The following is a 27684-nucleotide window of genomic DNA, read 5'->3' as shown; positions in this document are numbered from 1 at the left end:
GACAAAATGTTCCACTTCCAAACGTTTAGCTTGGCCGTGTTGTGCGTAGCATTGGCTCAGGCCAGGGTGCTGCCGAACAGTCCGGAGAACAGTGAGTCCCTAGAAGACTGAACAACAGGGTGGCTCTTTAACTCGTTGCTAAGGTATCCTATTTTTTCGTCCCTCCAATGTTCTTTAGTCGCCCGGCTTCGTCAGCTGCGTCCGGGCGAGCTGGCGGAAGAGCTGAGCGGTCAGTTCGAAGGCGATATAGTCCTAACTGAGGAGCAAGAGCGTGATATGTTGGCTAACAGACGGAATGGGTTGATTGCCGAAATCGATCGCTGGCCGAATAATGTCATTCCAGTGCTTATTCAGGAAGAGGACTTTAGTAAGTACACGGATAGCTCAGTACTGCAGCAGCGCCTACTAATATCTCAACTGGTTGAAAACACATGCTTTCGATGCTAACTTGATGGAAGCACTGTTTCTATTCCACAGCTCCGGAGCAGGTCGAGTACATCAAACGTGGCATGCGTCAGCTCGAGGCCGTCTCCTGCGTGAAGTTTGTGAAGTTCGAGGAGAAGCATGAAGATTTCGTGCGTCTCTCGGGCTACAATTCCGGGTGCTACTCCTCGGTTGGCCGCCGGGGCCGATCACAAGTCCTCAATCTCCAACCGTACCCTATCGAGTCGGGATGCTTCAATTTGGCGACGATCATGCATGAATTCCTGCACACGCTCGGCTTCTACCATCAGCAGAGTGCCAGCGATCGGGACGAGTATGTCGACATCATCTGGGAGAACATACAGGAGGGCAGGGAGCACAACTTCGAGAAATTCTCGCCCCGGACGGTGACGGACTTTAACGTGCGCTACGACTACGGCAGTGTGATGCACTACAGCGCGACCGCATTCAGTATGAATGACCAGCCCACCATCGTACCGAAGGTGAGTGTCACAGCGTCACATGGGACTTGCTTTTGCGACTAAACATTCTCAATTCTTGCAGGATCCTAAAGCTGAAATCGGACAGCGTGTGGGATTGAGCGAACGGGACATTTCCAAGCTGAACCACATGTACAAATGTCTGGTAAAAGGCTAAGGTATCGGTAAGACATGATAATACGCATGATAAGATTATACGAGCGCTGTTAATTTGGAAGATGAACTGTTATATATTTGAGACGAAAATTGAGGTTTATTACTTTTGGGCGAAATAAAAGAAGTGTTATGCATTACGTTTATTTTCTTTCTCAAGTTGCTTCGTTTGGTTTTATCCTCCAAGAGTGGCAATTACACGTCTACAACGGCCTGTTGATGATGGACTTCAACGTCACCGAACCGTAACAGAAACATATTGGCTTCTCAACGAACAAAGGGAAACGGTAAACGCTAAACGGTTTACTTTCCGGCTAGTAATTTGTTTATGGGCCCACCTCAGTGTTTACGACCAACATGGGTGTGTTATGATATTTTATGAGGAAAAATATACCTTGTTTCGCATGCGTAAAACTACTGTTTACATGGGAATAAGATGTATTTTAATTGTTTGTACCAGGTTCTACATTGTTATTTTGCTCCGGAGTAGATTTTATAATTTGGAACCTAACTTTCCGATTATATGAACTTTATTACGAAAGTGACAATGAGCATAACAGAAGCGAAAGCATACATCGTGTAAGTATAAGGCAGGGATCGGCACACGTTTTTCAAAAAGGGCCAGATGATTAAAGAGAAACCGAAGGCGCGGGCCGGATACTTTTAAGTTTAAACGATGCTTCAATGTTTCAAAGTAATACCCTTTGTAATGGAGAGTGGAACTTTCTAAATAGCAAAGTTGCATAAAAAGTGGTAAAAGATGAAATGTTTATGTTATCGAAAAACATGTAACAGGAGCACCTCGTTAAACAATTATTATCTTCATTTTTGGGAAGAAAATAAACCTGACGTCGTGAACAAATCCGATAAAAATTGGGATGGGTTTTTAGTATGAAGCACTTAAATATTCTTACGGGCCGGATAAAATCATTTGGCGTGCCGGATTTGGCCCGCGGGCCGCACTTTGCCGACCCCAGGTATAAGGGATCAAATTATTTCTTTTAATCCAAAATGTTCTGGTCGATTAACCTTAGCACTAATACTACCACTACCAACAGAGGAATAGAAACAAAACACTTGTTTTGAAGGGAAACGAGTCGTATAAACCGAGATCAGTACTGTTGATGTAATACACCGGGAGATACGGTAAATGCTTCGTTATGTTTAAATAAACAGTTCTATCATTCACCCGGGTCTTACCATCCGGAGTTTTCCACACCTTTTGTTTGTCATCAGTTTACGAAAGCTATAGGTACAGACACGTGTAGGCACTTTTAAAAAATCAATTAAATAGTTTATTATCATCTACCGTTGCGAGGCCTATCTGATCCGATATGCCCCGTTCCGTTGTTCATTTGTTGCGGTTTTTTCGTCTCGTCCATATTTACAAAAATAATAAAATATGGAAACAAGTACGGGGAAAACACACATTCATTCTGTTTCATAAATTAAATTACGAAAAAGGGGTAAAGCAGCGACGGTGGAACGGTTCCGCCTTTCGGTTGCCAATGGGCCCACAACCTATGTAAAATACGGCCCTACAATTTATTTAGAAGGGTTTTGTAGACTGGTAAGGCACACTGTTCAGCTTCCCACAAATTGTGTGACGAACGTACTTGCAACGCTTAGGCGAACATAATTTAAACTAAAACTGTCTACGGGGTAAAAATTATCGCTCTATATCCTACGAATAAGTGTACATCTGTGTTTTTGCATTCATTTCATTCGATACGATTTCGACCACAAGCGTTGTTACGAACGCGTAACGCTCGTAACGCTCCGTCCCACAGACAGGAAATATTTCGTTATCTTCGGGCCTGCATTCAACTTCGGGCTAAGCCGGGGGTGGGGGCCAACGTGCGTTCGGCCACTATAAAAGCAAATGCACGATCACTTGAAGGCCTTTTTCCTGTACCCAGAATAAATAGAGTGAAGTTTTTAAAACGTGCCACAAGGCCGTTAACGAAAATCACCGTTTTTATTTCTTAAACCCCAACAGGAAAGAAGCAGGTTGCGTTCGCAACATTTTTTAAAAACTTCACAAGTTTTACACCACCAACTCACAGCACGAGCCGATACCACTCCGTTTCGTCAAAGATGTCAACAACCGAAGCATTAGCAGGACTGATCGAAGATCACAACGACGCCTTGAGTGCAACCGGTGCGGACGACGATAATGGGGCGTTTAGGACGTATGATGCTCAGCGGGTAAATTCGACGGAGGCAAACCTGTCCACCGAAGACGACTCGACCACCGTCGAACCAGCTGGAATCGCGCCTGCGCCAATTTATTTGGAACGGCAAATCATCGCGCTGGAGAGGAAGGAGCTCGAACTCGAACGCAAAAGCATTGAGCTATCAAAGCGTGAGCTCGAGCTTCAAAAAAGGATGCTGCATCCTAAACGCAGCGAAAACGGTCAAGGTCCACAAACCGAGATCGAAAAGGCGGAGGACTGGGTGAAACGGACGGCGCAACTCGGGGCGATGACCGGGCCTCACGACGCTGATGCATCGATCAGCAGCATCGCACAGCAGACGAGAGGACGCGTACCGTTCACACACACCACTTCACCGCCACACGACGCTGATGCATCGATCAGCTGGATCGCACAGCAAACGAGAGAGCGCGCTCCGTTCACCCACACCACTCCCTTGCCGCCATACTCGATTCCACCTACACTGCAGGACGCTTTTAGGCGGGACTTAGATTTCCTGCATAAAAAACATGAGTTGGAGGATAAGTTCTCGATGGAACGAGAACGGTTGTTTAGAGGATACGGTGTGCTTGGAGGAGAGCACCGCAGACACGACACACCAAGTGGCACTTCCGCGACACCGAAGGTAAACTTCACCACTACCCCGCTGGAAGAAAGTCAACTCGCCGCGCGCAAGGTAGCCAGCAGGGAACTACCTAGTTTTTCCGGTACCGCCGAAGAATGGCCGATATTTATCGCCAGCTACGAAAGCTCAACGGCCATTTGCGGCTATTCCGACGAGGAAAACTTGCTGCGACTGCAAAAGGCACTCAAGGGCAGGGCTCGCGAAGCCGTGCAACATTTAATTCTGTTCCCGGCCGGCCTTAAACTCGCGATGGCGACCTTACGATCGCAATTCGGCCGACCGGCGGTGATCATCGAATCGATGATCACAAAAATACGCAACATGCCCACGCCAAAGGAAAACCGCCCCGACCTCCTGGCGAACTTCGGCGTGGCGGTGAGGAACATGTGTGCTACCATCGAGGTGAGCGGCCTGCTCGACTACATGTGCAACATTGCACTGTTGCAGGAATTTGTAGGGAAGTTGCCGCCTTCCGCATTTTACCAATGGGCTTGGTACACCCGAAACTCACACAACACAACACTACGAGATTTCGGTAACTGGATCGGGGAGCTTGCGGACAGCATAGGAGCCCTGCCCGTCGCATACACACCATCGGCCCCAAACACGACGCGACCCGATCGACCCCGCGCAGAACAACACTCGACGCGACGGACGAACGCGTTTGTGAACGTGCACGCAACGGAGACGCAGGACGATGCAACATGTAGCAGCGACAAAGTGTGTGCAGTATGTAACGGCCAGTGTAGTGTCCTTACGGAGTGCAAGATATTTCTATCACTGAACGTGAAGGCTCGATGGGCCATCGTGACCAATCGAAAGGCCTGTTCACAGTGTCTAAGGTGGCATCGAAGCACGTGCCGAGTCTCCAGCGTGTGCGGACAAGGAGGCTGCACGCAGAAACACCACACACTACTACATAGCGAGAAAGTCGGTAACCGGCCGGCTTCGACAACGACGGTGGCAACGGCGGAGTGCAACGTACATGTGAACACAGCAGACGGGGTCTTACTACGGTACGTGCCGATCGTCCTTCACGGCAAGGGAAGGACGGTAAAGACCTATGCCTTGCTGGACGACGGATCCTCATCCACCTTCATCGAGCACGACCTGGTCGCAGAACTGGGGTTAAGTGGGGCTCCGCAGCCGCTGTGCATCAACTGGACCGGTAATCAGAAACGCGAGGAGGCCGGATCAGTTCGATTAGCGATCACACTTTCTGGCGCCTTTGACGGGAGCAAGCGGCATGAAATATCGAAGGTGCACACGCTGGAGCAACTTGCGCTACCTGAACAGTCGCTAGACACGGAAGCACTGTCCAAGCAATATAAGTACCTCGTGGGAGCGCAAGCCGAATCTTACGCTGGTGTTAAACCCCGGGTGCTAATCGGAGCAGACAATTGCAGGTTGGGGCAAGCGATGGTGACCTTCGAGGGCAAAGCTAACCAACCTGTTGCTACAAAGACGAGACTGGGGTGGACTGTTTATGGGCCGTGTTCTTCGGTTTATCCGACCGTCGAGAAAACTGTTCTGCACCATAGCATTTACATTTGCCCACGCGCTGACCAAAGTGACGACAAACTGCACAGCGCGGTGAAGGAATTCTCCGCGATCGAGTCACTTGGAGTTTCAAGCACCACAAGGGCACTACACTCGAAGGCGGACGAAGGGACCAAGTGGCAACATTTACCAGACCTGGGTCCATCAAACCGGTGGTTCCAGGGACCCGACATCCTTCGTGAACCAGAACAGCAGTGGCCAGGAGCCCACGCATCCATCGAGGAAACCGCAGAGGAATTGAGGCCGACGCGGTATATGCATCCCCCGCTGATGGGAAACCTTTCCGTGGAACGGTTGGCGGCTTTCCAACAACCGTTCACCTACACGGGAGTTGATTACTTCGGGCCCATGCGCGTAGCAGTTGGCCGACGATCGGAAAGGCGGTGCGGAGTAATTTTCACGTGCTTCACTACACGGGGAATACACTCGGAAGCCGCAAACACGCTGAACACCTCATCCTGCATTCTTGCGCTCCGACGGTTCATTGCGCGAAAGGGAATGCCCGTGGAAATACGAAGCGACTGCGGAACCAACTTCGTGGGGGCCTCCCGTGAGCTGAAGGAGGTTCTGCAAAACATTGATCGTGACAGGCTGATGGAAGAGTTCAACGCGCCAGGTCTGAAGTGGGTAGTCAACCCTCCAGGACCACCACATTTCGGAGGTGATTGGGAGCGCCTGATCCAGTCGGTAAAAAGATGTATTGGTGAACTTCAAATGCCACGACACCCAACCGATGAAATCCTGGAAACGAAATTGGCTGAGATTGAAGTTGTCGTAAACCCAAGGCCCTTTACACACGTACCCCTGGACAATGAGTCGGATTCACCACTAACGCCTAACCATTTTCTCTTCGGAAGCTCCAATGGGACGAAACCTCCGATCGCCCTCGATGACGGTTCCACAGCACTACGGACAGCGTGGAAGACATCGCAACAGCTAACCAACAGGTTTTGGAGGAAATGGGTTGCGGATTACCTGCCGACTCTAGCACGTCGAACGAAATGGTTTCACCCGGTACGCCCTACAAAAGAAGGAGATGTAGTGGCAATCGCGGACGGAAGCTTACCACGGAACAGCTGGCCCAAGGGCCGGATCGTCGCCGTAATTCGAACTAAGGACGGGCAAGTGCGGCAAGCGACAATGCAAACCCAACACGGATTACTTCAAAGACCGGCGACGAAGATAGCAGTGCTTGACGTCAAGCAGGATGGAAGTGATGACGTGCCAGCACGAGGTCCAAAGTGACAGCGGTTTAGTAAACAACGAGAGACAGGACGGAGTAAAGTAAATATGACCCAGTCGGCATAATTACTCGGGGGGCAATGTTACGAACGCGTAACGCTCGTAACGCTCCGTCCCACAGACAGGAAATATTTCGTTATCTTCGGGCCTGCATTCAACTTCGGGCTAAGCCGGGGGTGGGGGCCAACGTGCGTTCGGCCACTATAAAAGCAAATGCACGATCACTTGAAGGCCTTTTTCCTGTACCCAGAATAAATAGAGTGAAGTTTTTAAAACGTGCCACAAGGCCGTTAACGAAAATCACCGTTTTTATTTCTTAAACCCCAACAGGAAAGAAGCAGGTTGCGTTCGCAACAAGCGTAGTGAACATTTGTACAGGGTCTCACAAGAAGTGACGTGCGGATCTCGGCACACAATCGGCAAGATTAGTATTGGCAGCAAGTATCCGTCATCGGGACGGCGTAGAACTTGTTCTTTAAACATTTTCGACGGCTTTAATGACTGACACACACAAAAGAAAGCACTGGTACTACTGCTGTGGAAGACTGCATTCAACTAGGCTTACCTAAGTACTATGTACAGAGCTCAGTAGGAGAGTGTTCTAATTTCCTCTTAAACTTCTACATTAAAAAAATAAAACTAACACTCCCGGGAAGCAGCGGAACCAGTTGTCGCGAGCATTGTACAAAAATTCAGTCCTATTGTTTTCCGTTTTTAAAAACTATCTTCTTAATGAAAAGGGTGTAAACATTGTTTTAACCGATATGGAATGTTGTATCGCATCGTCGTTGCGTAACACCGCGGTTTTGCCTCATTCTAAGACACTTTTCCAACATATTTTGTTCGTGTTTTCTTTCCGCGATTTCAAACTTGGAAAACGATATACAATGGTTAGCAAAACAATTAAACCCTAAAAGATATCAATCTTTTACTCCGCAAAAAAACAAGGATAGAAATGCATGTAAACATGAAAGGTAAATTAGGATTATGCAAAAACGACTCAAGATGCAATTTAGATGAACTAAGAGAGATTGGTTACAAACCAACTAAAATTTACAATAAGTTTATATCGGTTTGAGTTTTTACGAATGCCTACCAGCAGGCGTTCGAAATGTCGAGTTCTCCTACATCCGTATATTAAAATGTACGATCCATAGTTAACCCTCCCATATATTAAATAACCAAAAGCTGTTAATAGGTTACAATAGTAGGCAATTATGATTAAAAGGATTCTTGCATGCAGTTCTCTCCTTGATCATTTGTCTTGTCTCATTGTTTTGCCCAATAGTGCATCTAACATGTTCCCCTCTCTTTTTCCGCGGACCTTCGGAGCGGAACATGCGTAAAAGAACAGCATCAAAACTTCTTCTTCCCTTCTTCTTCGCCCCCGCAATTCAACTCAACTCGTTGCCCTCGTAAAGACTCTCGCAGTTTTCGATCAACCGCAGGATCGGTGTAATATTGTACGGGAAGAGCGTGTCGGCGACGAGCCGGCTGATCTGCATTCGCAAGCTGATCAGCACCGTCATCACGCTGTCCAGGATGACGTTGGCCGCACCGGTCGCACCGGTCGCGTCACCCGGCAGTACGAGCGCACTGCCTGCAGCGCCGGCCGTGGAGGCTGCAGCTGCGGCCGCCGCCCGGACACGGTTCTGCAGCAGTGTGGCCGCATTGCTGTAGCTGTTGTGACGGTAGTAGTTGTAGCAGCTTTGCGTAAACATGGACCAGTTCTGGCGGATGTACTTGAGGAAGCGCAACAGGAAGAGCAGAAAGCACGTCTCCGGGCTGATGAGCAGGTCGAGGAAGAGGTGCGTGATGTTCGGGCCGAGGTTCGAGAACTCGATGAACGTGTAGACCGGATTGAGCATTGCGATCAGCTCCGGGAAGGCGTTGTTGCGGAAGGAGATGCCCGAGGTCACGTCCAGCGTGCAGACCATCGCCTCCACCAGGTAGTCGTCCTGGTCGTCGAACAGGTGTATCAGCACCTTGCTGAGGTGGCTTTCCGGGTGAAACTCGAGCTGCGCCTTCAGGAACGTCTCGAGCTTCTTCACCACGTCCCGAATGCTGCGCTCGATCATCTGTATCTCCTGCATGTCGAAGTCGCTGCTGTCCACGCTCGAGTCACTCGAGTCGCACCGGATCTCCTTCACGATCACGGCGACCGCCTTCAGCACCAACAGGGCCATCTTCTGCAGCAACGTCCGATCGTAGCACGTCTCGGAAGCCGCCGCCACCGTCGCCGATCCCCCAGCACTCGGGGGCGTCATTGAGTCGGAGACAACGCGCTGCAAACGACGATCCTGATAGCGAACCATCTGCCCCTGGTAGCCGAGGAACCCGAGGTGGTTGCTGTACGACGACTTGGGCATCTTGTCCAGTATGCGGTAGTCCTTGACCGAGCGCACGATGTTGTGTGCCAAGCTTCCCACCTCCTCCGGGATGAGGTCCTGCAGAGCGAGCGTGCTACCGTAGCAGAGGGCTTCGTTGAACAGCGTCAGCATCTGCCGGTAGATGACGGCGTTCTTCGTCACCAGCAGCAGCAGCTGGAAGTTGTCGAGCTGCGAGTGAAACGGTTGCGTCTCGACCACCGACAAATTCGCCTTCACGCTGATAATGCTTTCCCACAGCCGCAGAAACGTAAGGATGCAGGTTTCCGTGGCAACCATCACCGCTGCACTGCTACTGTTTGCCTGAGCTCGGATGAGCGAGCTGATGTGCTTCACCAGTGCCGACCACTTGCCACCGAGGATGTTGATCGTCTCAAACTTGATGCGTGTCGTGTCGAAGCTCTCGGAGTCGGTGAGCGTCACGTACCGGCAGCCATGCCCGGTATGATGCCCATCGGCTTGAGTCGACTGTGGCGGTGGTGGTGGTGGTGTGGGAGGGACTGAAGCAGAATGGTGGTGCAGGTGGTCTTGACTAGATGCCGCCGAGGAGGAGGAGCCCATCGACGGTGACGATCCTGGCGCTTTGGACGTTGTCGTCGTCGTTGTCGAGGACGAGGATGATTCACCCGAAAGACCGGCGGGATGGAAAATGCTACTTGCCGCGGCGTTTCCTCCATCGCTAGCTCCGTACTGATAGTGCGCCGCAAAGTAGTTGTCCGCCAGTGGAGGCATACCGTAGACACTACCACTGCCTCCAGCCATCGTCGACGCCGTCACCGACCCAGAAGAACCAGAACCTCCCCCCGGAGGCCACTCCGAAGGTCCACCGATATCTTCGTCCACAACGCCCGGTGTGCCGCCGCCGCCAACACCACCACTTACGTCATCGTCGAGCGGATGTTCCGTTTCGTCTTTCCACTCAACGATGCGCTTGATCACCTCGAGACTGGCGCTAATTTTGCGCACCGCACGTAGATCCAGGTGGCCAAAGTCGAACAGATTAGCGACCAGCTTCTCCAGCCACCGGTCGTCGTCCGGATCGTCCTTGACGATGATCAGAAAAGAAGACAGTATGCGCCCCGCCAGGTAACTGAGGTACTTGTTGCTGCAGCTGCACAGCCCGATCAGCTCGTCGATGTCGAGCGTGGCCAGCCCACCGTCATGTCTCGTTGGCCGTGCGGGAAGCGAATGGGCGTGGTGATGCAGGAGGTGGTGCTGATGGTGGTGGTTTAGGAGGAGATTGTGATGATGTTGGTGGTGGTGGTGGTGGAGGTGCTGCTGCTGTTGGTGGTCGTCGCTGCGGATTAGATAGTTGCAAAGCTCCATCACGCCCGCGCAGATATTGCCCTTGATGTTCTGCTTCAAGTAGGTGTCGAAAAGTAGCTGCACATTCGAGAGAAACCGTAGCAGCTGCTCGAAGGGCCACTCTGCCAGCGGGAGCACGACCGACGGTACCTCACTATTGGGGTCTTCGTACCTATAGTACGCTTTGAAGCATCCGAGCAGGACGACGGAATCGAGTGAGCAGAGACACTGACGACCGATCGCGTCCTGAAACCGGGCATGGCAGTCATCCAACGTTGCCGGAATGTGATGCTGATAGTGCTGCTGTTGCTGTTGCTGCTGATTGTGTTGATGATGATTATGTGAAGAATGATGATGGTGATGATGGTGATTGGAAGGTACCGTCGTTTCGTGCTGCGTGAAAGGTGGTAAATGCTGTGGAGCCAGCTGTAACTGTTGATGTTGCTGGTGCCGCTGCTGCTGATGCTGCTGTTCATCGTCCGACGAGTGCTCCAGGGAGGAAGGTATCAGCTTCGTCGACGAACAGGACGGCGAGGACGATAAGGAGGTGGAGGAAGAACAGGCCGACGATGAGTTGGAGGAGTTCCCGCTCGAGCTCGGAGGTGTGGTGTTTGTCGCAACGACCACCATCATCCCCCCGTTGGTGCTCGTGCTGCTGTTCGTGTGACTTCCACCTCGATCCACTACACTTCCTCCCTGCAGCAGCACCTGTCGGACAGCCGTTGTCCTCTCGCTACCCGCCGGATCCTCATGCTCTATCCTTTGCCGCTTGATCACCGGTTGTTCGTGCGAATTTCGTTCTCCACTACTGCCGACTGTACAACACGCAGCGGAGATCGATGGGGAGGAGGTGGGCATTCCTCCACTGCTGCCCGAGACGACGACGGTTCCATTCAACGGAGAAGCTACGGTGGGATTCGTTAACGACGATTCGATCGACGAGGATGACGGTGAGGATCTTGGCATACCATTGCCGGTATCCATAATGCGGCTGCTTGTGCTGCTATCGACGATGTCTTCACCATCACCGCCGGAGTTGTCGGGTGCCAGACCCCCCGTCGACGATTCGTGCCCGTTTTGAAACACCATGCGCTCGCGAGGGGAGACGGAGAGCGGACGAGATTGTACTGCAACTGTTGCTTTCTTCGTGGAGAAAAATTTCCCCAAAATGATGTGGGTCACCGAATGTTGTGCTTAGCAATTAATTTCTACTTGTGTTTAAACTTTTGACTGCCGATACGTGGCATTCGGGTGTACCGTGGCGTGTGTTAGGCGCATCTTGCCGAAACGACTAAAACGAAACGGAGAAGAACAATTGTAAGTACAAATTGTAAGAAATATTCTAATGCTTTGAATTCTTAACTAATTTGAACTTTTTCGTATTGCGTTTAACACCTGATTTAGGGATACACACACAATTACCTTCGATTCGAAACGGTATCAAATCGCATTTAAGTAGCTTTATTATAACGGTTACCTTGGCATCCACAAATTTTGTTTTCATCAGGGTTTCCCATATACGTTAAGAACTACAAGTAACCTACATTGATTATTCCTTTAGCTTAACATACTATATTTACGCGAAGAAAGAAAGTAAAGCAAAAGGAAAGTAAGAGGTCAAACTAAACAAGATGGTTGTGCGCTATGAGAAAAACATAGTAAAGAATGTGTTCTCTTGTGTCTGACCACTATGATCACTGATTTTTATTTATTATTCCTTATTTAGGATTATTTAGATTATGCATCGACGGGATCCGTGTTCCATGGTTCATGTTGGTTCAGTTTTCTGACTTGTACTGACACCGTCTTCAATGAACATTTACCGGATTTCACCAAATAGTGCAATAAGTGTCTTCTGTAACACAATAGAACCAATTGGCATTATTAATAATGCAAACTTTTCTATGTAGTTCATGGCTAAGGAAAGTTAAACCATCCCTGTTGGAACGCACTTTATTTTCCCCTATTTTTATTTTTACTTCTACTACGCAATTTCCAATTTTAACATATTTAGTCCTGGAAGTATAGTTTCTTCTATACTCAACATTCATTGTAAAATGAGAACATCATCTAGATACAGTCGGCAATCCTTTCCGTCTCAAACACAGTTGGTTTACGTGCGAAGGAACATAACCTTTCCATTCATCACCTTTCTTCTTCGCAGCGAGAAACCCCATTCGAGAGAGATTCCATTCGCATATGCTCGATCATAATCCGCGGGCTTGTGGTGGTATGCGCCCGACCATATCGATCCCCTTCATCCCGCGCCGCTGCCTCCCTCGCTGCACATCGGAAGAAACCGCCACGCCACCATACGGGCTTCCATCAACCAAAATTCCGTACGACCGACGTGTTTTGCTGTGTGGCAGTGTGCGAGTCCGCCGTCTTACGGCTCGGAGATGCTTCGTCTTTCGGATCACCCCCTGGCAGCAGCGCAGACTTTGGCTCCAAAGGCCACCGAAGCCGTTGCTTTGCGCGGCGCAACGCGGCAGAGCAATATAGCCCCAAGGTCGAATACCAACGCACGCGAATGGACGAACGGACGGTGTAACGGACTTGGTGTGTGGCGTGACTGCAGGGATGCAGAGAGCTTCTACGGCAATCTTGTGTGGATCATACACTATGGTTGACCATTAAAAAAAGTGGGAACGAAAAAAGAAGTGGCCACTTTCGGCGCACGCAACAGGCGGCAATGGACGGGTGACGGATGAAAATTATTGAAGAAACAACAGGGACATAAGGAAGAAAAACCTCGGATCGATTAATTCATGATGCCCGATTTCGGACGCACACAGCCCGCACCCTGGACGGTACGGCACACGGGCTCCGCGAGAAAAACGATTCCCCGAACCGAAAAAGGTTTGTACCACCAATGGAGAAACAAAAGAACCAAAAGGAGAAGCAAAAGACAGCGCTCGGGAAGATCAGAGAAATGTGTCTTGCGTTTTTCACCCATCTTCTACGCTCTTCGTCGAATAGGACCGCCGACATCAAGCCGACACACGCACCTTCTTCTCCGTGGTTAGCCCTCGAGCCCTTACCGTGTGTGCGCGCGCGGGGTCGTTTGATTCTTCTTTTCTTTTTCCAGCACACACACGCACACACACGCACACACATACGCGTGCGCGCACGGGCACAGGCCTCGAATGGTCCAATGGTGCCCGGAAGTCATCAAAATTCCTAAGAACCGTGTGTAAGCCTAGAGGAAACGACATTCCTATTAGTTCCTGTGATCATCTAAAAGGAAAATTTCAAAGATACGATTCATACAGAGACAAGTTTACGATGCACTTGACTATGAACGAAACAATAGACAGAACCCTTGAAATGGCAGCATCTCTTGCACCATATGGCAATCATGAGATGAGATTTAATTGCAACATTTTTATTTATTGTCGAGTCAGTCCTACGAACGTTTACCGACTTGCCAATGGATTTTTCTCGTAGCAATAAAAACATACAACCTACCATTATAAAATATTCCGTAAGTGTTGATGAACGGTTCCGCAGCCAAAGTTGAATGAATGAAAGCTGCGCAAGCATCAAGGGTCTACCGCAGCTACTGCAACTTTGTACGCAACATTCGAGCGACTCGCTATTGTTTGCGGGGCAGCAGTATTACGGTGCGGTGGGATGCATTTCGGAGACCAGCGTACGATCAATTTAATCCTGTTACTATTTCGATTGTTGTAACGGTAAGTTTCATTCGCATTTTCCGACCCACCATGGGATATGCTTTCATTAATCCAAACTCCTTTGCGCCGCGTATCGTTCAGCTTCATGCACGTACGCCACAACACATTACCAAACACACACACACGCACACAAGATCGCCAGCAGGAGTAAGAAGAAAAACACAACCGAACACTCGGTACTCTCCCTTACTCACTCACGTAAGATCAAGAAACAAGCTGTAGGCATCCTTTTCGCACTCGCGCGTCTCATGCCGTCTCGATCGACACACGTTGCTTGGAGCGTAGATCGCGTACGACACACACTCGACGGATCACCGCACCACGGCACGCACACCAATTGAAACCTCCTGTTAAAATGCAGACTTTTACTTCACGGTGTTAGTGAGTGTGTAAGTGTCAAAAAACAGTAGCACTTTTCAAAATATTTCCTTTTTGCATACGGAAGCTTGCCGCGGTTTTGCAAAAACGCTCCCACGACACTGCGCGAACATGAACTATGGATTCTTCCTAAGTTTTTGCAATACATCCAGCACCATATTGGACGATCAGCGCAAGACGGTTTTCCACGCGGAACGCGACACTGCCCACTTGTTGCTTCCCGAGCGTATGGGTTTCAGAAGTGGAAAAGCACAGCAACGGAGGAAGGCACCTCGTATTGAGCCAGCACAGGTTAGCACCACTGAGGACACGAAACACTTACGCCCCGTTTGCTGGGGATGCCAATTTGAACGATGCGTGAAGCTTACTGCTTTTCCACTCGCGACAGCACACCTTTGTGAACACTTTTTACGATAGCAAACTCGTAAAAAATGTTTCTGACGCGGCGATTTTTCGCGAAACGAAACGAGACAATCCAGCTCGCTGTTACACACACGATTTTTTTCTAAAATGGCGGCGGCTGTAGTACACTAGAGACGTAACCTCGGAGCTGGAATGGATTGTTTAACTCGCTCCCTTCTGGGAGCTATCGAATCCGATCCCAGTTTCAGCATCTTTATCTGTTATCATGCATAAGGACTCTTACGTTGGAAACGAATAATGCTTTCCCCATAGAAAATGTTGAAAATGGCAACTTATCCTATATCCGATCGAAGTTTAAAGATTCAATTCTTTTCCGGAGCACCAATTTCCAACACAACACTGGATCAGTGAAACCAAGGGCACTATGAACGAAGCAAAACTAGTTGTTGAAAAGCAATGTTGCAATAACCTTGAATCTAACATTCACAACATTCAACAATCACAGCAGAATAAATGGTAAAACAAATTTAAAACAAACGATCGATATCAAGCGAATGCCAATATTACTAATGTTTTGTAGAAAACTGCCTATAAATATTAAGTAAAACTTTGGCTTTGATTGCGAGTACCACGAAAGATGGTAAAAAGAAATGTTTCTATAAAATAAAGAATTTACCATAATTGATAAGGTCTGTCAAGTTTATTTACGAACTGCGAGATGATTTTCATCGGTGACTGATTCGCAGCGGTGAAACATTTTTGTTGTATCTAGGGAAGGAATAGTAATGTAAGTGTTGACTTGAAATTTGCCAAAGAAAAAGTCGCTACACAATGCATACGTACAGTGTGCCGATAGTGAAGCATGATATGCGCCATGAGGAAACTATCCTCGACGCGATCAATGCCTTTCAACATCTCAATCAGGTATGAAACCAGAAGCCGACGGTCCATGATTCGTTTCTAAATGAGAATCTTCGTCTAGGTAATCGAGGATGTGTTCGGGAAAATCAACGCACGCATTGACCAGAATCGATCCCGACTGCAAGCGCTGGACGCCAGGGTTGAGAAGGTGAACGAAGACGTCCGTCGATTGCACGACACGAAGGAAGCCATCATCATCTACTCTCCCAGCCGGTATCCGGCCAGCGATATGGATTCCGCCCTGGAACCGACGTTCACTCCGACCAACGGAATCGGTATGCCGGAGTGCAACTACCGCTTGAAGGATAAACCATACATTCCATCACACACGCTGCTGGAGAAGATACAATTCTACCATGTGAAATCTCCCCGTGAAAATGAACGAATCTTTCCGTTTGATCGGACAACAAATCTCGCGAACAAAGTGCCGACTGGGCGCCAGATGGGAGCGTATTTAGACACGCTGCTACTGTTCAACGAAGACACGTACGTTGATGAGTATAGGGGACAAGATTGGAAACGATCGTCACGCAAAGATTCGTCTCACGGAAGTACGATTCGTGAGGAGAAAATCTTATCCTCCTCGTCACCGATCATTCGCAGTCGGATGAAGAAGAAGAGTCAGGACATTTTCTACACACCTTCACTGAGCGACGCTCCTAAACTGGACGTGCCGATAGATTTACCGGATCTACCGGGTATCGTAAGCAACATAAACTATGTGGGCAACAGCACCCTGATTGCGCCATCACTTCAGCTAGCGGGAATCATCGAACAATTGCCTTCACTTGAGGATCTTACCAGTGCGATTGACGTAGCAGACCATTTGGAGGAGACGGATAACAAGAAAGCCAACCAGGTACCTCCGGCGGAGACAAGTAGTATGCCAAGCATCGCAATAAATACACCGGCACTTCCACCACCCCCTCCGCCTCCTCCTCCACCACCACCGCCCCCACCTCCTCCGACAGAACCTAACAAAACACATGAATCTACCACGGAACCGAAACCAACATCTGCCGACATTACGGAAAAGAGCAAAACCGATCGTAAACCACCACCACCCTCGACCGGTGATGCACACTTTAACTTGATGGAAGCAATCCGACAGGCTGGTGGTGCGGGAAAAGCGAACCTTCGCCATAACGACCCCTCCGGCCGGCGGGAGACAGACAGCAAAGCCGGCACAACCGAACCGAAAAGTCTCATCGATGATCTTCATAACAAGCTTCAAATGCGCCGCAAAGGAATATCCGGTACCCGCGATGCGCAGGAACCTAGCAATGTCATCGACCGTCTGTCCGCCCTGATTCCTCCGCCACCGGCAAGGCTCGCCACGGATGCATCGGCTAGCGAAAGCAATGAAGAAGACTGGGAATGAGCGAAAAGTGTCCTTCATATGTTTTTTATTGTTAAATATTACAAGGGCTTGGAACTTGTATCCAATATATGTACGGGGAAGCCGTCAGGTCCGGATGAGGGTTGAGTCTAAAATATAATAAATCTCTCCAAACCAACGTGCATTCGATTAGATTGGTTTGATTTTGAAGTGAAGCCCAATTAACGAAAACACTAGACACTTGAGATCCTGCACCAGATAATAGAATCCGCGCAATCCTTCCGGGTCCTTCGATTGGTTGACGTCCACCAACGAGCCCGTTTTGGAGGTAGTGAATGAAATGTGCTCGTCACCAATGACGATTTCCAGCTCCTGCAGACAAAAGGAAATAATCAATTTCACTGTCGCAAGGAAAGAAAATGTTACCGCTAACTGTACCTGCCGACCGACACGATCCGGCGGAGGCCAGAGGGAATCGTCCTCGGCCATAATTTCTGAATCGAGTATGATGCGCTTCAGCTCCTCCATCACCGACTGGTGCACGTACGCCTCCTTCCGGATCATGGTGTCGTTCTTGTAGTTCGAATTGTTGGCGTACCGCAGTTTGCCATCCGGACGAAACTCGAACTCCAGAAACTCGTGGCCAAACTTTCCCTTGTGTCCTACATAGTAACGCAAGTAAAAATCTTCCGACGACATTTTACGGCGTTCTTTCGCGTTCGTAAACTAGTGTTGACAGAAGCCGAATCGAGATCGGAAGACCCGAACAATCTTTCCCTTTACGGATTCCAAAGGATTGGATCCCATTTGATGGGTTCGGATCAGATTGGACTCATGAACCCATTTTTGCAAAGAAAAGCAGTAAAACATCTATTATTTGAGGTGTTCTAACGTTATGTTTATCCCACGGAGTGATAAGGACCTGATTTACATTTACTATATTTTTATTTGAGATAAGACTCTCGTGTCCTAGAGGTGAGTGTTCCGTCATGCACACAGCAAACTCAAATTCTCATTGCAAAAGAACGATGCATTCAAGATAGGATAGGTGAATATTGTTTTTTTTTTGAGTCAAAGAAAGCATGTTATAAGTTTAGCAGTCACGGACAGTTCCAGTTCGGTAGTGCATCAGAGCGGATGTTAGCAGTGCACAAGTTTCCTGAAAGGGTTAGCGGAAAAGTAAGGTTACGGCACGACCGCGTGGTCACCCCGAGCTGGAGCTCAGGTCAGAAAAATCCTAGCTGCCGCACATCTCGTTCTGTTTGAGTCAATCAAGCGGACCACGAGTTCTTGTGTCCTGACAACGGAAGGAATTATCCCTCCCGTGGCCGGCGGGTGGACATATGGCTATTATTAGCCGGTCCTAAAGGACGAGCCCCTTCATAGGAGTTCGGACAGAGTCGGTACGCCTCTGATTACGAGTAAGGGAACAAACGTTCGACTTAGCGTAGGAGGATATACCCCGACTCGCATAGCGAAAGAAGAAGAAGAAGCAGTCACGAATCATAAGAAATGTTGTGAAGTAGTGTGGTTTTTTACGAATTAATTACGAATTATACTAAAGGACTTACCAAATTTGTACTGGTTGTTCTAAAACATATCGGATCGTATGTCACCACGCAGGTTTTGAAAATTGCAACACACAGGGTGTAGATACAACTATGACAATGAAATGTAAATTCTTCGAGTGCATCAAAATAATTTTCCCAAAAGGCAAGACTAAAACTTATGAGAAAAACGAGTTATTTTTTTGTACTTTTTTAAACTCTCAACTTCGTTTCCTTTATTATGTTTTTAATGAGCAGTTTCATGTAACATCAGATTGGTTAAAGAAGTCTATCGTAACGAAATACACCCAACAAAAACTGCTGTAAAGAATTATTCTATTTCAAAACGTATCTTTTTTACCGCTCTGTACGCGTCCCATGTGGAGGTGCGACAAAACGCACGCTATTAGTAATACGGAACGATTCTATCTGTTCAACAACACTCATTGCCACTAGACTGAATATTAAGAGAGTTTTTCGTGCAATATGTAATAATGCCTAAGTATGCATAACTTAAGTTCAAAAAGTACGGCAAATGTAGCACAGCGTACATCGATCCTAGCTCCACGTTGCTTCACAAAGGTAAAAATAACTCTAAAGCTGCGCATCGTCCTGCAGTATACTGTTGTTAACTATGCCCCAGTCGTTTGTTCTGGATAAAAAGGACAGGCTTGAGTGTAAGGCGATGTAAATGGGATTCATAACTGATATTTTCATTCTCTTGCTCTCTCTACAGCTCATCTCGTACGACTTTTTCGGTCGACTATTTGGAATATCACTCTACAACGTAACGTAAATGTTTATAAAATGCACCTAAGACCTAGGGACGGGAACGTTACGTCCCTCTTCTACACGTACGTACAATAAAACGGGAGGCACTTGATTTGATTTAGACCACGGGCCCCATAAGCCATGATAGCCATTCATTTTCCAAACTTTCACATCATCGGGTTATCTATATGTACACCAAAAAGATTGTATTACCGGCCGAACATGCGGATGTTGGGCAAAAGAAAACTCACCGAAGTAAAAAAGGGAAGTAGTACACTAAATACCTTTTAAACCATGAGATGAAGAGAGAGAGCTTATTCTCTTAAGTAGATTAACAGTATTGCTTATTGTAATATTTACACTTGATTGGTGCAATACGACGCTCGATATATACTACATTTTCTCGCAACACCTTAAGGTACACACAATACGTTGCGGTAATCAATATTGGTCTATTTTAGTATAGTGCAGGGAAGATTGTTTCCTTCGATATGTGGGGTGGATGCCATTGTGGTTAAGTTTAGCGGCACATTTGTGTCGCACAATGTGGACCGGGTTCAGTACACTTTCAAACGTTCTCCACAAAGTAAATGCCAACGGGCGTTGATGAGCAGATTATGCAGGTTAAATAAATGCAAAAATGTACCAAACCATCCCTGCTGCCACCAAGCGCAGGGTACACGTACACTGCCTGCCGAGCGCCCGGCGGTTTTGTTAAAAATTCTTCCTATAAAATGTTCTACTTGCTTTAAAAACTGGCTAGGTACAAAATAACAGTAACACACGTATTTTCTTTTCTTCTCGGTGTGTGTCAACAATATGCGCCTTACGTTTGATTTGCTTTTTAAAATATTGAGCTTCCTCTAGCTTGTTTTGTCCCGGTTCACACAGGTTCCGCTAAACGGTTACGTAATGCTAAATGGTGTAAGGCAAGATTTTTTTCACAGGATGGAATACATTGGTTTTATGTTGGTTTGTTTGTTTGTTTGTTTGTTTCGTGTTCGAGCAAAAAACTTTACATCAGTTCATTCCAGAGATTTGGAGGTGAGGTCAGTAAGTGCCTGATCTGTCTTGTCTTGATATTAATTTTTGCGGCCGCAGTAAAATTTAACTTTTCTCTTTCTCAAAAACCATAAACACACACCATCTGTCTCTCTTTCTGTAGCACCATCAAACTCGGACAAGTGGTTTTGATAAGAATAATCATACACCCAAAAAACACAGTTCCGATGAAGCGGAACTGCGTAATCGTAAAAAATAATAAACCAAAAGACCTTAACAATTGTTCTCTGCCCTTTTCTCCTTTTGGGGAAACGGTTTGATTCCAGCATTTTCATTCATTCGCTCCCTTATGCTCCAAACATACGTGCCTGTTTCAAAACCTCTTTCTTCTCCGGTAAAGAGGTGAAAGAAGCCTCCCGGCTCAAAACCTCTATAAATTATTAAATCATCATCATTTTCTTCTCCGGTAAATTTCGTTGCATCATGCACTGGGAACTTTTAGGTTTGTTTTCCGTTTTCAACGCATGTGTGTGTGAACCACGAAGTTCTTCCTCGTAGGCTCACTTTTACCGGAGGCTTTTGCTGGCGAGGAAGCGAAACTGAAGAGACAGAACAATAAATTCACATGGTAAAGAAAACATCGGAGGTAAAGACCGCCAATCGCAAAAGAAACGCTATGGTAATAGTAACTTTTGTGGGAATTATTTGTTACATATTCCCACGTATTGTTCCACGTCCCGGTGTTAAGTCAGATCGAGAAGATGGAGGACAGTGCACTTGCAAAGCGAATGTGCACACTGGGTAAAAGAAAAGAAAAACATATGAGCTTTTCGTCACAAAAATCTAACCGTGGTTGTTTTGAATGAACAAATGCAATGCAAAAAAGAAACAACAACGGAATGAAATGACAAACAAAACAGTTGCGGCAAGAAAACCATTCACAAACAAGTAATACATTGAACCACAATCTCAACGGGCAACAACGGGTGCTCTTGTTAATCTTACTTAAGTCTGTAACTAAACCTGCCAACCGCTACCGACCGGCGGCGGTAGGTCATACTAGGACTTTGGTAAATGATACGGCCGACTCGGCCGATTACTCCCGCCGCTCGTCGTCGGGAGCACTGGCCTGAGGGTGAGGAGGGGAGCGTTCGCTCAGCTGCTGCTGAAGTCTCAGCCGCAATCAGGAAATGATCGCCGGGTAGCGATTGATCGTCGGTCCACCGTTGCTGCCGCTGGCCGTGCTGTTGCTGCTCACGTACAGGTCCGTGTTGGAGCTCAGCATTGGTCCGGAACCGTTGACCGGGCCCCCTCCAGCAATCGAACCACCACCACCACCACCACCGCCACCTGCCACCGACGTGGGTACACTGGGCTGGATTAGCGATCCGATCGCGGGATGCATAATTCCGTCCCGTGGGCTGTCGATCGTCAACTTCACCTGCAGACCTGACTCCTTGATCAGGTTGACCACATCGCTGTGACTCATGCCGGTGATGTCGATCGCGTTGACGGCAATGATGCGATCACCGATCTTCAGCTCGCCGCATCGCTCGGCCGGGCTGCCCGGAATGAGATCACCGATCGACGAGCCAAGAAACTGGCCGGACGAGGAGATGATCACGAAACCGAAGCCTTCGTTCTCCTTCCGTGTCACCAGCACGTTGTATGGATATCGTGGGTTGGGTGGCGGAGGTGGTGGCGGCGGAACCATTGGCTTCGTGAGCTGTCGGCGACGAAGAATCATGGTAACCTGACCCCGCAGGCCAGCCTCACCCATCAGCTGGACCACACGATGATGGGAGGCGTTTTCCTGTGCACACGTAAATAAAACAAAAGAGAAGAAAGAGCAATGTACAAATCGGAAAATGTTAACCCATCTTGAAACAAATAATTGTTTGTACTGAAAAATTTAAATCGTTTTAACACTAATCATACCAGCGGGTCAATTTGACAATAATCTGGCTTTTGTATTGTAATACCTATATTACACGTTAGGTGAGAAGAACATTTGCCCTCTTTAAAATACAGTCGTTGTCACCAAACTTTATCTCGAAAGCAGGTGGCGTTGTCTCTAAGGCATCAAGTTTTGAAATTACTCATCAACTTTTGTCCTCAAGGCATCTGGTTTTGCGTGGTAGTCATTTTCTGTTGTCTCTAGCCGAACACAAGAGAGTAGAATAGTTGATTGTGGTTTTTCTAGAAAACTATGCTTTAACAACAATAAACATTAATAAAATAAACTAATCAACGCCAATTATCATGTGTTTCATTTACCGATTTTCCGAGTACATTTTTGTTTGTGCATTGCGAAAACCAAACAACAGCGCCGAACGTAATTTCATAGCCGGGAAACACGAAAGGATGATTACAATCAAAAGAATGATTTCAAAATTTTGGTAATTACAAAACTTTTAATTTGTTAATCATTTTGCATCAGTTACTTTTTGTATAATTCTTACATAAAACAACAATCTTCACATTCATGTCAAATAACCAAAATGTTCAGTTGTTGCGTTAGAGGTAAAAGTTTGTTAACTATCTCAAAACGAGATGCCTCAGAGATAAAATTTTATGGGCTTTTTAAAATCTTGGTGCCTAAGAGACAACGTCACTCGCTTTTAATATACCGTTTGGTGGCAAAGACTGTATTTGAAGGAATACAAGAGTGGATTGAGGGAAAAGATAACTTCAATGTGTTGTTATTATTATTTTATAATGGTATTATATTACTTTTAAATTTTACAACCCCATACATACCACATTCACTCCGTTGATGTTGAGTATCTCGTCACCGGTTGCGATGCGGGTGTCCTTATCGGCCGCTCCACCCGGCACGATGTGTCCCACCGTCACCTGCGAGCCTTCCTCCGTACCGCCGACTATGCGAAAACCGAACCCGAGCGCTTGCCGCTCCAGGGTCACCTCCGTAAGCGTGTACTCGGTGCCGTCCAGACCACCGTAGCCATTATTGCCCGGATGACCACCACCGTAAAGATGGTGCGGTGGTGGTGGTGGCGGTGGCTGAGAGGGCGAATGTTGCTGCTGCTGATGGTGACCTGGGCCCATTTTTGGCCACCCGTTTCCGTGGTGCAACGGCAGCGGGTTGCCACCGTGGTTGCCGTAGAAATTGCCATGAGCCATTAGTGACTGCTGATGATGCTGCTGATGCTGCTGCGAATCATACAGGGACATTCCCCCAGCACCACCGGGCGACTGTTGCTGTTGTTGGAGATGATGTTGTAGCCCCTGCTGCATCTGGTGGTGATGGGGAAGGTAGAGATTGTCGTATTGCGGGATGCCAACGCCGGGTGGAAGCTGATTGGGTCCGCCTTGTTGCATCGATCGCTTTCGATCCATTAGGTAATCGTTGAGCCGCTTGCCGATGTTGTCACTCATCTGGGGAGGTAGACTGTACAGGGCGTTCTGTTGATGCGGGGAGCTGCTGTTCATTTGGTGCTGCATCTGCGATTGTCGGTTCATGAGCTGATGCTGATGTTGCTGCTGCTGCTGCTGTTGCTGTCGCTGGTAGTCCTGGCAATCGTAGCAGAAACAGTTCTCGTGATGGTACGGTGCCATACCCACCCCGGAGATTGGCGGTACCGGGGGTGGTGGCACAATGGGCGGCGAGTAGAGTTGATTGTAGCCACCACCAACATTGTTTACGTGATGATAACCTCCGCCACCACCGGCAACGCCGAGGTTTTGATGGAAGGAAACCGGTGGTTGATGGTTGTGATAGATCGTCGCCGTATCGCTCGTGCTGTTGTTCGAGCTACCGATAGTCAGTTCGCCCAAGCGATCCGCCAAACCACTCGCATGCTTCATGTGGCCATGGAAATTGTGATGGTACGGATCCTCCCCCGGATGATGCGCGTGATGATGGTGATGATGATGGTAGAGCCCGATATCGTTCGCGATGGAGTCGTTATCGTGCGAGCTGCTGTTTGACTTCAGGTTTAGCTCGAGTTTCACGTCGAGCGCCCCCTTCGAGCCAATGTCCAGCTCGATTTCATCCGTATTCAGCTCGGCCAGCGGCAACGAGGGCGTTTTGGCACGGGCACGCGTATCAACCAGTGGTGTTTTTGGACGCGTCGGTAAGATTTCCTTCGTCTGCGTACTGTACAGGTCGGCCGTGGGTGTTTTGCTGCGGAACAAATTACTGCTACCACCCATACTGCCGGGACCACCTGCGCCATCCTTTTTCAGCATGCCACCTGCTCCACCGCCAAACTTGGCCAGCTCGATGCTTTTCCGCAGCTTATTGGTGAGCTTGCTGCTCGCAGGTAATGAGGCGGTTCCGGTGGCTCCGGGAACACCACCTCCCACACCTGGACCCCGCTGGATCTTCAATGTGGTCTCGATGTTTTTCGGACAGTCCTTCAGCACCTGTACGACCTCGTTATGGCTCATGTCCTTCACGGGGATTGAGTTGATGCTGAGAAGTATGTCGCCTTCCTGGAGGTTCTTGCAGCACTGCCGATCGAGAATCTTCTTCACCCGCTGCCCGTACGAGCTGTCGGTGATGGTGAACCCGAACCCATTGTCGCTCTTGACGATGTTGATGTGCAGCAGCTCCGGCAGCTCGAACTGACCACCCTTGCCCTTGTTGTAGTGCTGCTGGTAGGACAGCGTATCGTTGAAGTACACATCGCCCCCATTTGAGGTGACCGTTGGTCCACCGTTTCCGAGCCCGTGGGGACCGACCACCGATTGGATTTTGGCCAGTGGATTTTTCTGCTGCACGTCCGACGACGAGCCCGGCCGCCGATCCTCTAGGAAACCTCCGTTTTCCAGAAACTTCAGATCGCTATCCGTTACCGCGGAACCGTGCGCACCATTTACCAGGCCGTCGACCGCAATCGTCGTCACCACCTCGGTGTTGGGATCGTTCGGGTCGAACGGTAGCGGGTAACCGCGGCAAACATCCAGGTGCACCTCCTCGCCGGGTAGGATCGACTGAAAGATGTTTACCATCTCGTGGTGCGTGAAGCCGAGCACGCAGATGTCGTTCACATACACCAGCACGTCGCCCATCTTTAGCTGCCCGTCCTGCCAGGCCGGTCCGTTCGGGACGATCGATTTGATCTGCAGGAACTCCTCCACGTTGTCGTCTCCGCCGACGATCGTGAAGCCGAGCCCGCGGGTCGATTTTACCAGCGTTGTCATCAGTCGCTCGCCGCGCAGATTTGCCGGGTTCTTGGTGAAGTGGTTCACCCGACCACCCGCCTGCTGACCGTCAAGCCCACCGGGGCCGTTTCCATCGCCCGGCAACATACCATTCGGTGGGCCACCAGCTCCACTTCCGCTTCGTTCCTGCATTCTTTTTGCCTGCAGCACCGGATTCTCGTACTGCGTCTTGCGGTTCACGTGATCGATGTAGTACGTCCCGTAGTGCGGATCGCAGATCTTCTCCCAACCGTACGGCAACTCGTCGTCCTGGCAATCCTCGAGAGACTTCTTCTGAAACTTGGACAGCCGAGGGTCGAGCCAGTGCGATGTGCCGGTGTTATGGCTGGAATGGAGTCAAGGAAGAAAAGCAAAAAGCACATGTTGTAATATGTTCGAAAAGCTGGAACAGTTTTATTCAAACAAGAAGAATAATGAAGGGGCTCTGTAATTTTCTGTAAAATTTTTCATCATTTTTTGATAATAAAAAATATCATTTTGCAAATGATAAACGAGCTTTTGTAAAAATTTAATGCAAATATTTACAAAGTGTGAAATAAATAAAAACAATCCTTCTAAGCTTGGGCGTGGTCCAGCACTTTTGTTTACTTTTCCGAAAGATTGTATTGTATGCAGTGAGTCTAATTTTTCTTCTATAACTTTAGCGTAACGAACATCTACGATCCCTCTATGTACGCCTTTCCTTATGTTTGGTCTTCTCCTAAAAACGCTTTATTCATCTGAGTTCAGACTCAATCTGACCTTAATATTGCTTATCGTGGTTGGAAAGAAATACGACGTTGTAAAGGAACACAAGATTAAAAACATAAATTTTCGCCACATCAATTTGTTGACAACAACTAGACTCCCAATTATCCGTGGTCGCATTATCCCCTCCGTGGGCTTACCACAGCCGTTATTTAAAATAACTTAATCGTTGTGGTGTTATTTTCTAGACGACAATAGACGATAGGTGCCGTCCTAGAAGACTCTGTAGTACAGAACTCTCACTATCCCACTCCTTGAATCTCGTATGCTTTCCCATTCCATTTTCAGTCAATCACAGTGAAAGTAACGCTACTAAAACATATATCACTGAGTATTTTCTTCTTTGTCATGTGTTGAATTGTGCAATTTTTAGACAATTTAGCCGGCCATCCGTTGTTGTAGAACAACCAGAAATTATTTTTGCAGAAATCCAGAGTCTCTACCTCTCGAACTCGGTCTGAGAGTTTCGACATATTTGATCAGCGCTCATGTCTCGGAGGCGTATGTGATCACAGGATCTATATACGTCCTGTACATCCCAACTTCGACTGTCTCTACATTACTCAAGTGACTAGTGTATATTTAATCATTTGCAATCAATTTTTAAGGAATTGATTATACCTTATCAGATAAGGTACCAAAAAATGCCTTTTACCCAGCAAATTTCAATCTTAAACTATTCGACAACACTCCATTCGTATGAAGTAGAGTTGATGAAACCTTATAAAATTTTAAATCCCGTCCCCATACTCACTCGATAAAGTACACCTCGCCACTGTCCGTGAACGCCTTCTCCCACTTCGGCGGCAGCGGCCCCAACCCGTCCTCGTCGTCCATGTGATGCGAGGAGGACAGGTCGGTTTTTTGGTCATAGAAGCTTCCCGTTTCGCTGTCACCGGTCGCAATCGATGCTCCGCCACCGTTGTTGTTGGTTAGCGGTTGCTGCTGTTGCTGCTGCTGCGATGCATGATGATGGTGGTGATGATGGTGATGATGATGATGTTGCTGAAGCAAGTGCGGATTACCATTGCTTCCGTTGTTGCCCGGCGGCCCACCGATACCGTTCTGTGGCGGTTGTTGTCCCGCGCTGCCACCATTGTCCATCGAGCCGGTGAGATTGTTTAAACCGTCCCCACCAGCGCCAGTACCACTACCTCCACCACCAATCCCGCTCCCGCCTAGCATCGCCATATCCGACAGGCGCGTGTTGTTGCTCTGGTTATCAACGCTCCCACTGACGCCCACACCGTGTGTAACATCCTTTCCGGAATCAGATTTCACGCCCATGTTGTTACTGCCGCCGGTTGCCTCCTTGCTCAT

At 48.3% G+C, this 27684-nt stretch overlaps 5 protein-coding genes across 5 annotated transcripts; 2 read left to right on the top strand and 3 right to left on the bottom strand.

Annotated features, from left to right (window-relative positions):
- The first annotated feature begins 6 nt into the window (after positions 1-6).
- LOC131285525 (seminal metalloprotease 1-like) lies at positions 7-1080 on the top strand. The gene is made up of 4 exons (XM_058314382.1): positions 7-91; positions 179-367; positions 478-926; positions 988-1080. Exons 1-4 carry the CDS (start codon positions 7-9, stop codon positions 1078-1080), a joined length of 816 nt encoding a protein of 271 aa, XP_058170365.1.
- A 7032-nt stretch (positions 1081-8112) lies between these two features.
- Positions 8113-11291, bottom strand: LOC131286625 (protein lines). The gene is made up of 2 exons (XM_058315607.1): positions 10835-11291; positions 8113-10711 (listed from the first exon to the last, which is right to left on the bottom strand). The coding sequence occupies exons 1-2, from the start codon at positions 11267-11269 to the stop codon at positions 8114-8116; spliced, it is 3033 nt and encodes a 1010-aa protein (XP_058171590.1). The 5' UTR covers positions 11270-11291; the 3' UTR covers position 8113.
- Positions 11292-15564: 4273 nt separating this feature from the next.
- LOC131289077 (WASH complex subunit 1-like) lies at positions 15565-17299 on the top strand. Its single transcript, XM_058318276.1, has 2 exons — positions 15565-15771; positions 15830-17299. The coding sequence occupies exons 1-2, from the start codon at positions 15679-15681 to the stop codon at positions 17147-17149; spliced, it is 1413 nt and encodes a 470-aa protein (XP_058174259.1). The 5' UTR covers positions 15565-15678; the 3' UTR covers positions 17150-17299.
- Positions 17295-17806, bottom strand: LOC131289078 (protein mago nashi). Its single transcript, XM_058318277.1, has 2 exons — positions 17546-17806; positions 17295-17479 (listed from the first exon to the last, which is right to left on the bottom strand). The coding sequence occupies exons 1-2, from the start codon at positions 17804-17806 to the stop codon at positions 17297-17299; spliced, it is 444 nt and encodes a 147-aa protein (XP_058174260.1). The 3' UTR covers positions 17295-17296.
- A 3120-nt stretch (positions 17807-20926) lies between these two features.
- On the bottom strand, positions 20927-27684 carry LOC131285524 (membrane-associated guanylate kinase, WW and PDZ domain-containing protein 1). The gene is made up of 3 exons (XM_058314381.1): positions 27119-27684; positions 23188-25942; positions 20927-22240 (listed from the first exon to the last, which is right to left on the bottom strand). Exons 1-3 carry the CDS (start codon positions 27682-27684, stop codon positions 21611-21613), a joined length of 3951 nt encoding a protein of 1316 aa, XP_058170364.1. The 3' UTR covers positions 20927-21610.

This window comes from Anopheles ziemanni, chromosome 3, assembly GCF_943734765.1.
Source record: "Anopheles ziemanni chromosome 3, idAnoZiCoDA_A2_x.2, whole genome shotgun sequence".
In the NCBI taxonomy this organism is placed as follows: domain Eukaryota; kingdom Metazoa; phylum Arthropoda; class Insecta; order Diptera; family Culicidae; genus Anopheles; species Anopheles ziemanni.
Note: the sequence above shows the minus strand (reverse complement) of the source record. Positions and strands in the feature narration are given on the sequence as shown.

Bases quoted from the DNA above. Each gene is read 5' to 3' on its own strand.
- LOC131289078 (XM_058318277.1), bottom strand. From the start codon at position 17,806: ATGTCGTCGGAAGATTTTTACTTGCGTTACTATGTAGGACACAAGGGA. The intron at 17,480-17,545 runs GTACAGTTAGCG...TTTTGTCTGCAG, and splicing joins CGGATCGTGTCGGTCGGCAG to GAGCTGGAAATCGTCATTGG.
- LOC131286625 (XM_058315607.1), bottom strand. From the start codon at position 11,269: ATGCCCACCTCCTCCCCATCGATCTCCGCTGCGTGTTGTACAGTCGGC. The intron at 10,712-10,834 runs GCTCCACAGCAT...CAGCAACAGCAG, and splicing joins AACATCAACAGTTACAGCTG to CACTATCAGCATCACATTCC.
- LOC131289077 (XM_058318276.1), top strand. From the start codon at position 15,679: ATGCATACGTACAGTGTGCCGATAGTGAAGCATGATATGCGCCATGAG. The intron at 15,772-15,829 runs GTATGAAACCAG...ATCTTCGTCTAG, and splicing joins CCTTTCAACATCTCAATCAG to GTAATCGAGGATGTGTTCGG.
- LOC131285524 (XM_058314381.1), bottom strand. From the start codon at position 27,684: ATGAGCAAGGAGGCAACCGGCGGCAGTAACAACATGGGCGTGAAATCT. The intron at 25,943-27,118 runs GTGAGTATGGGG...ACTCCATTCCAG, and splicing joins GGCGAGGTGTACTTTATCGA to CCATAACACCGGCACATCGC. The intron at 22,241-23,187 runs GTATGTATGGGG...ACGTGTGCACAG, and splicing joins ACATCAACGGAGTGAATGTG to GAAAACGCCTCCCATCATCG.
- LOC131285525 (XM_058314382.1), top strand. From the start codon at position 7: ATGTTCCACTTCCAAACGTTTAGCTTGGCCGTGTTGTGCGTAGCATTG. The intron at 92-178 runs GTGAGTCCCTAG...AATGTTCTTTAG, and splicing joins GCCGAACAGTCCGGAGAACA to TCGCCCGGCTTCGTCAGCTG. The intron at 368-477 runs GTAAGTACACGG...TCTATTCCACAG, and splicing joins TATTCAGGAAGAGGACTTTA to CTCCGGAGCAGGTCGAGTAC.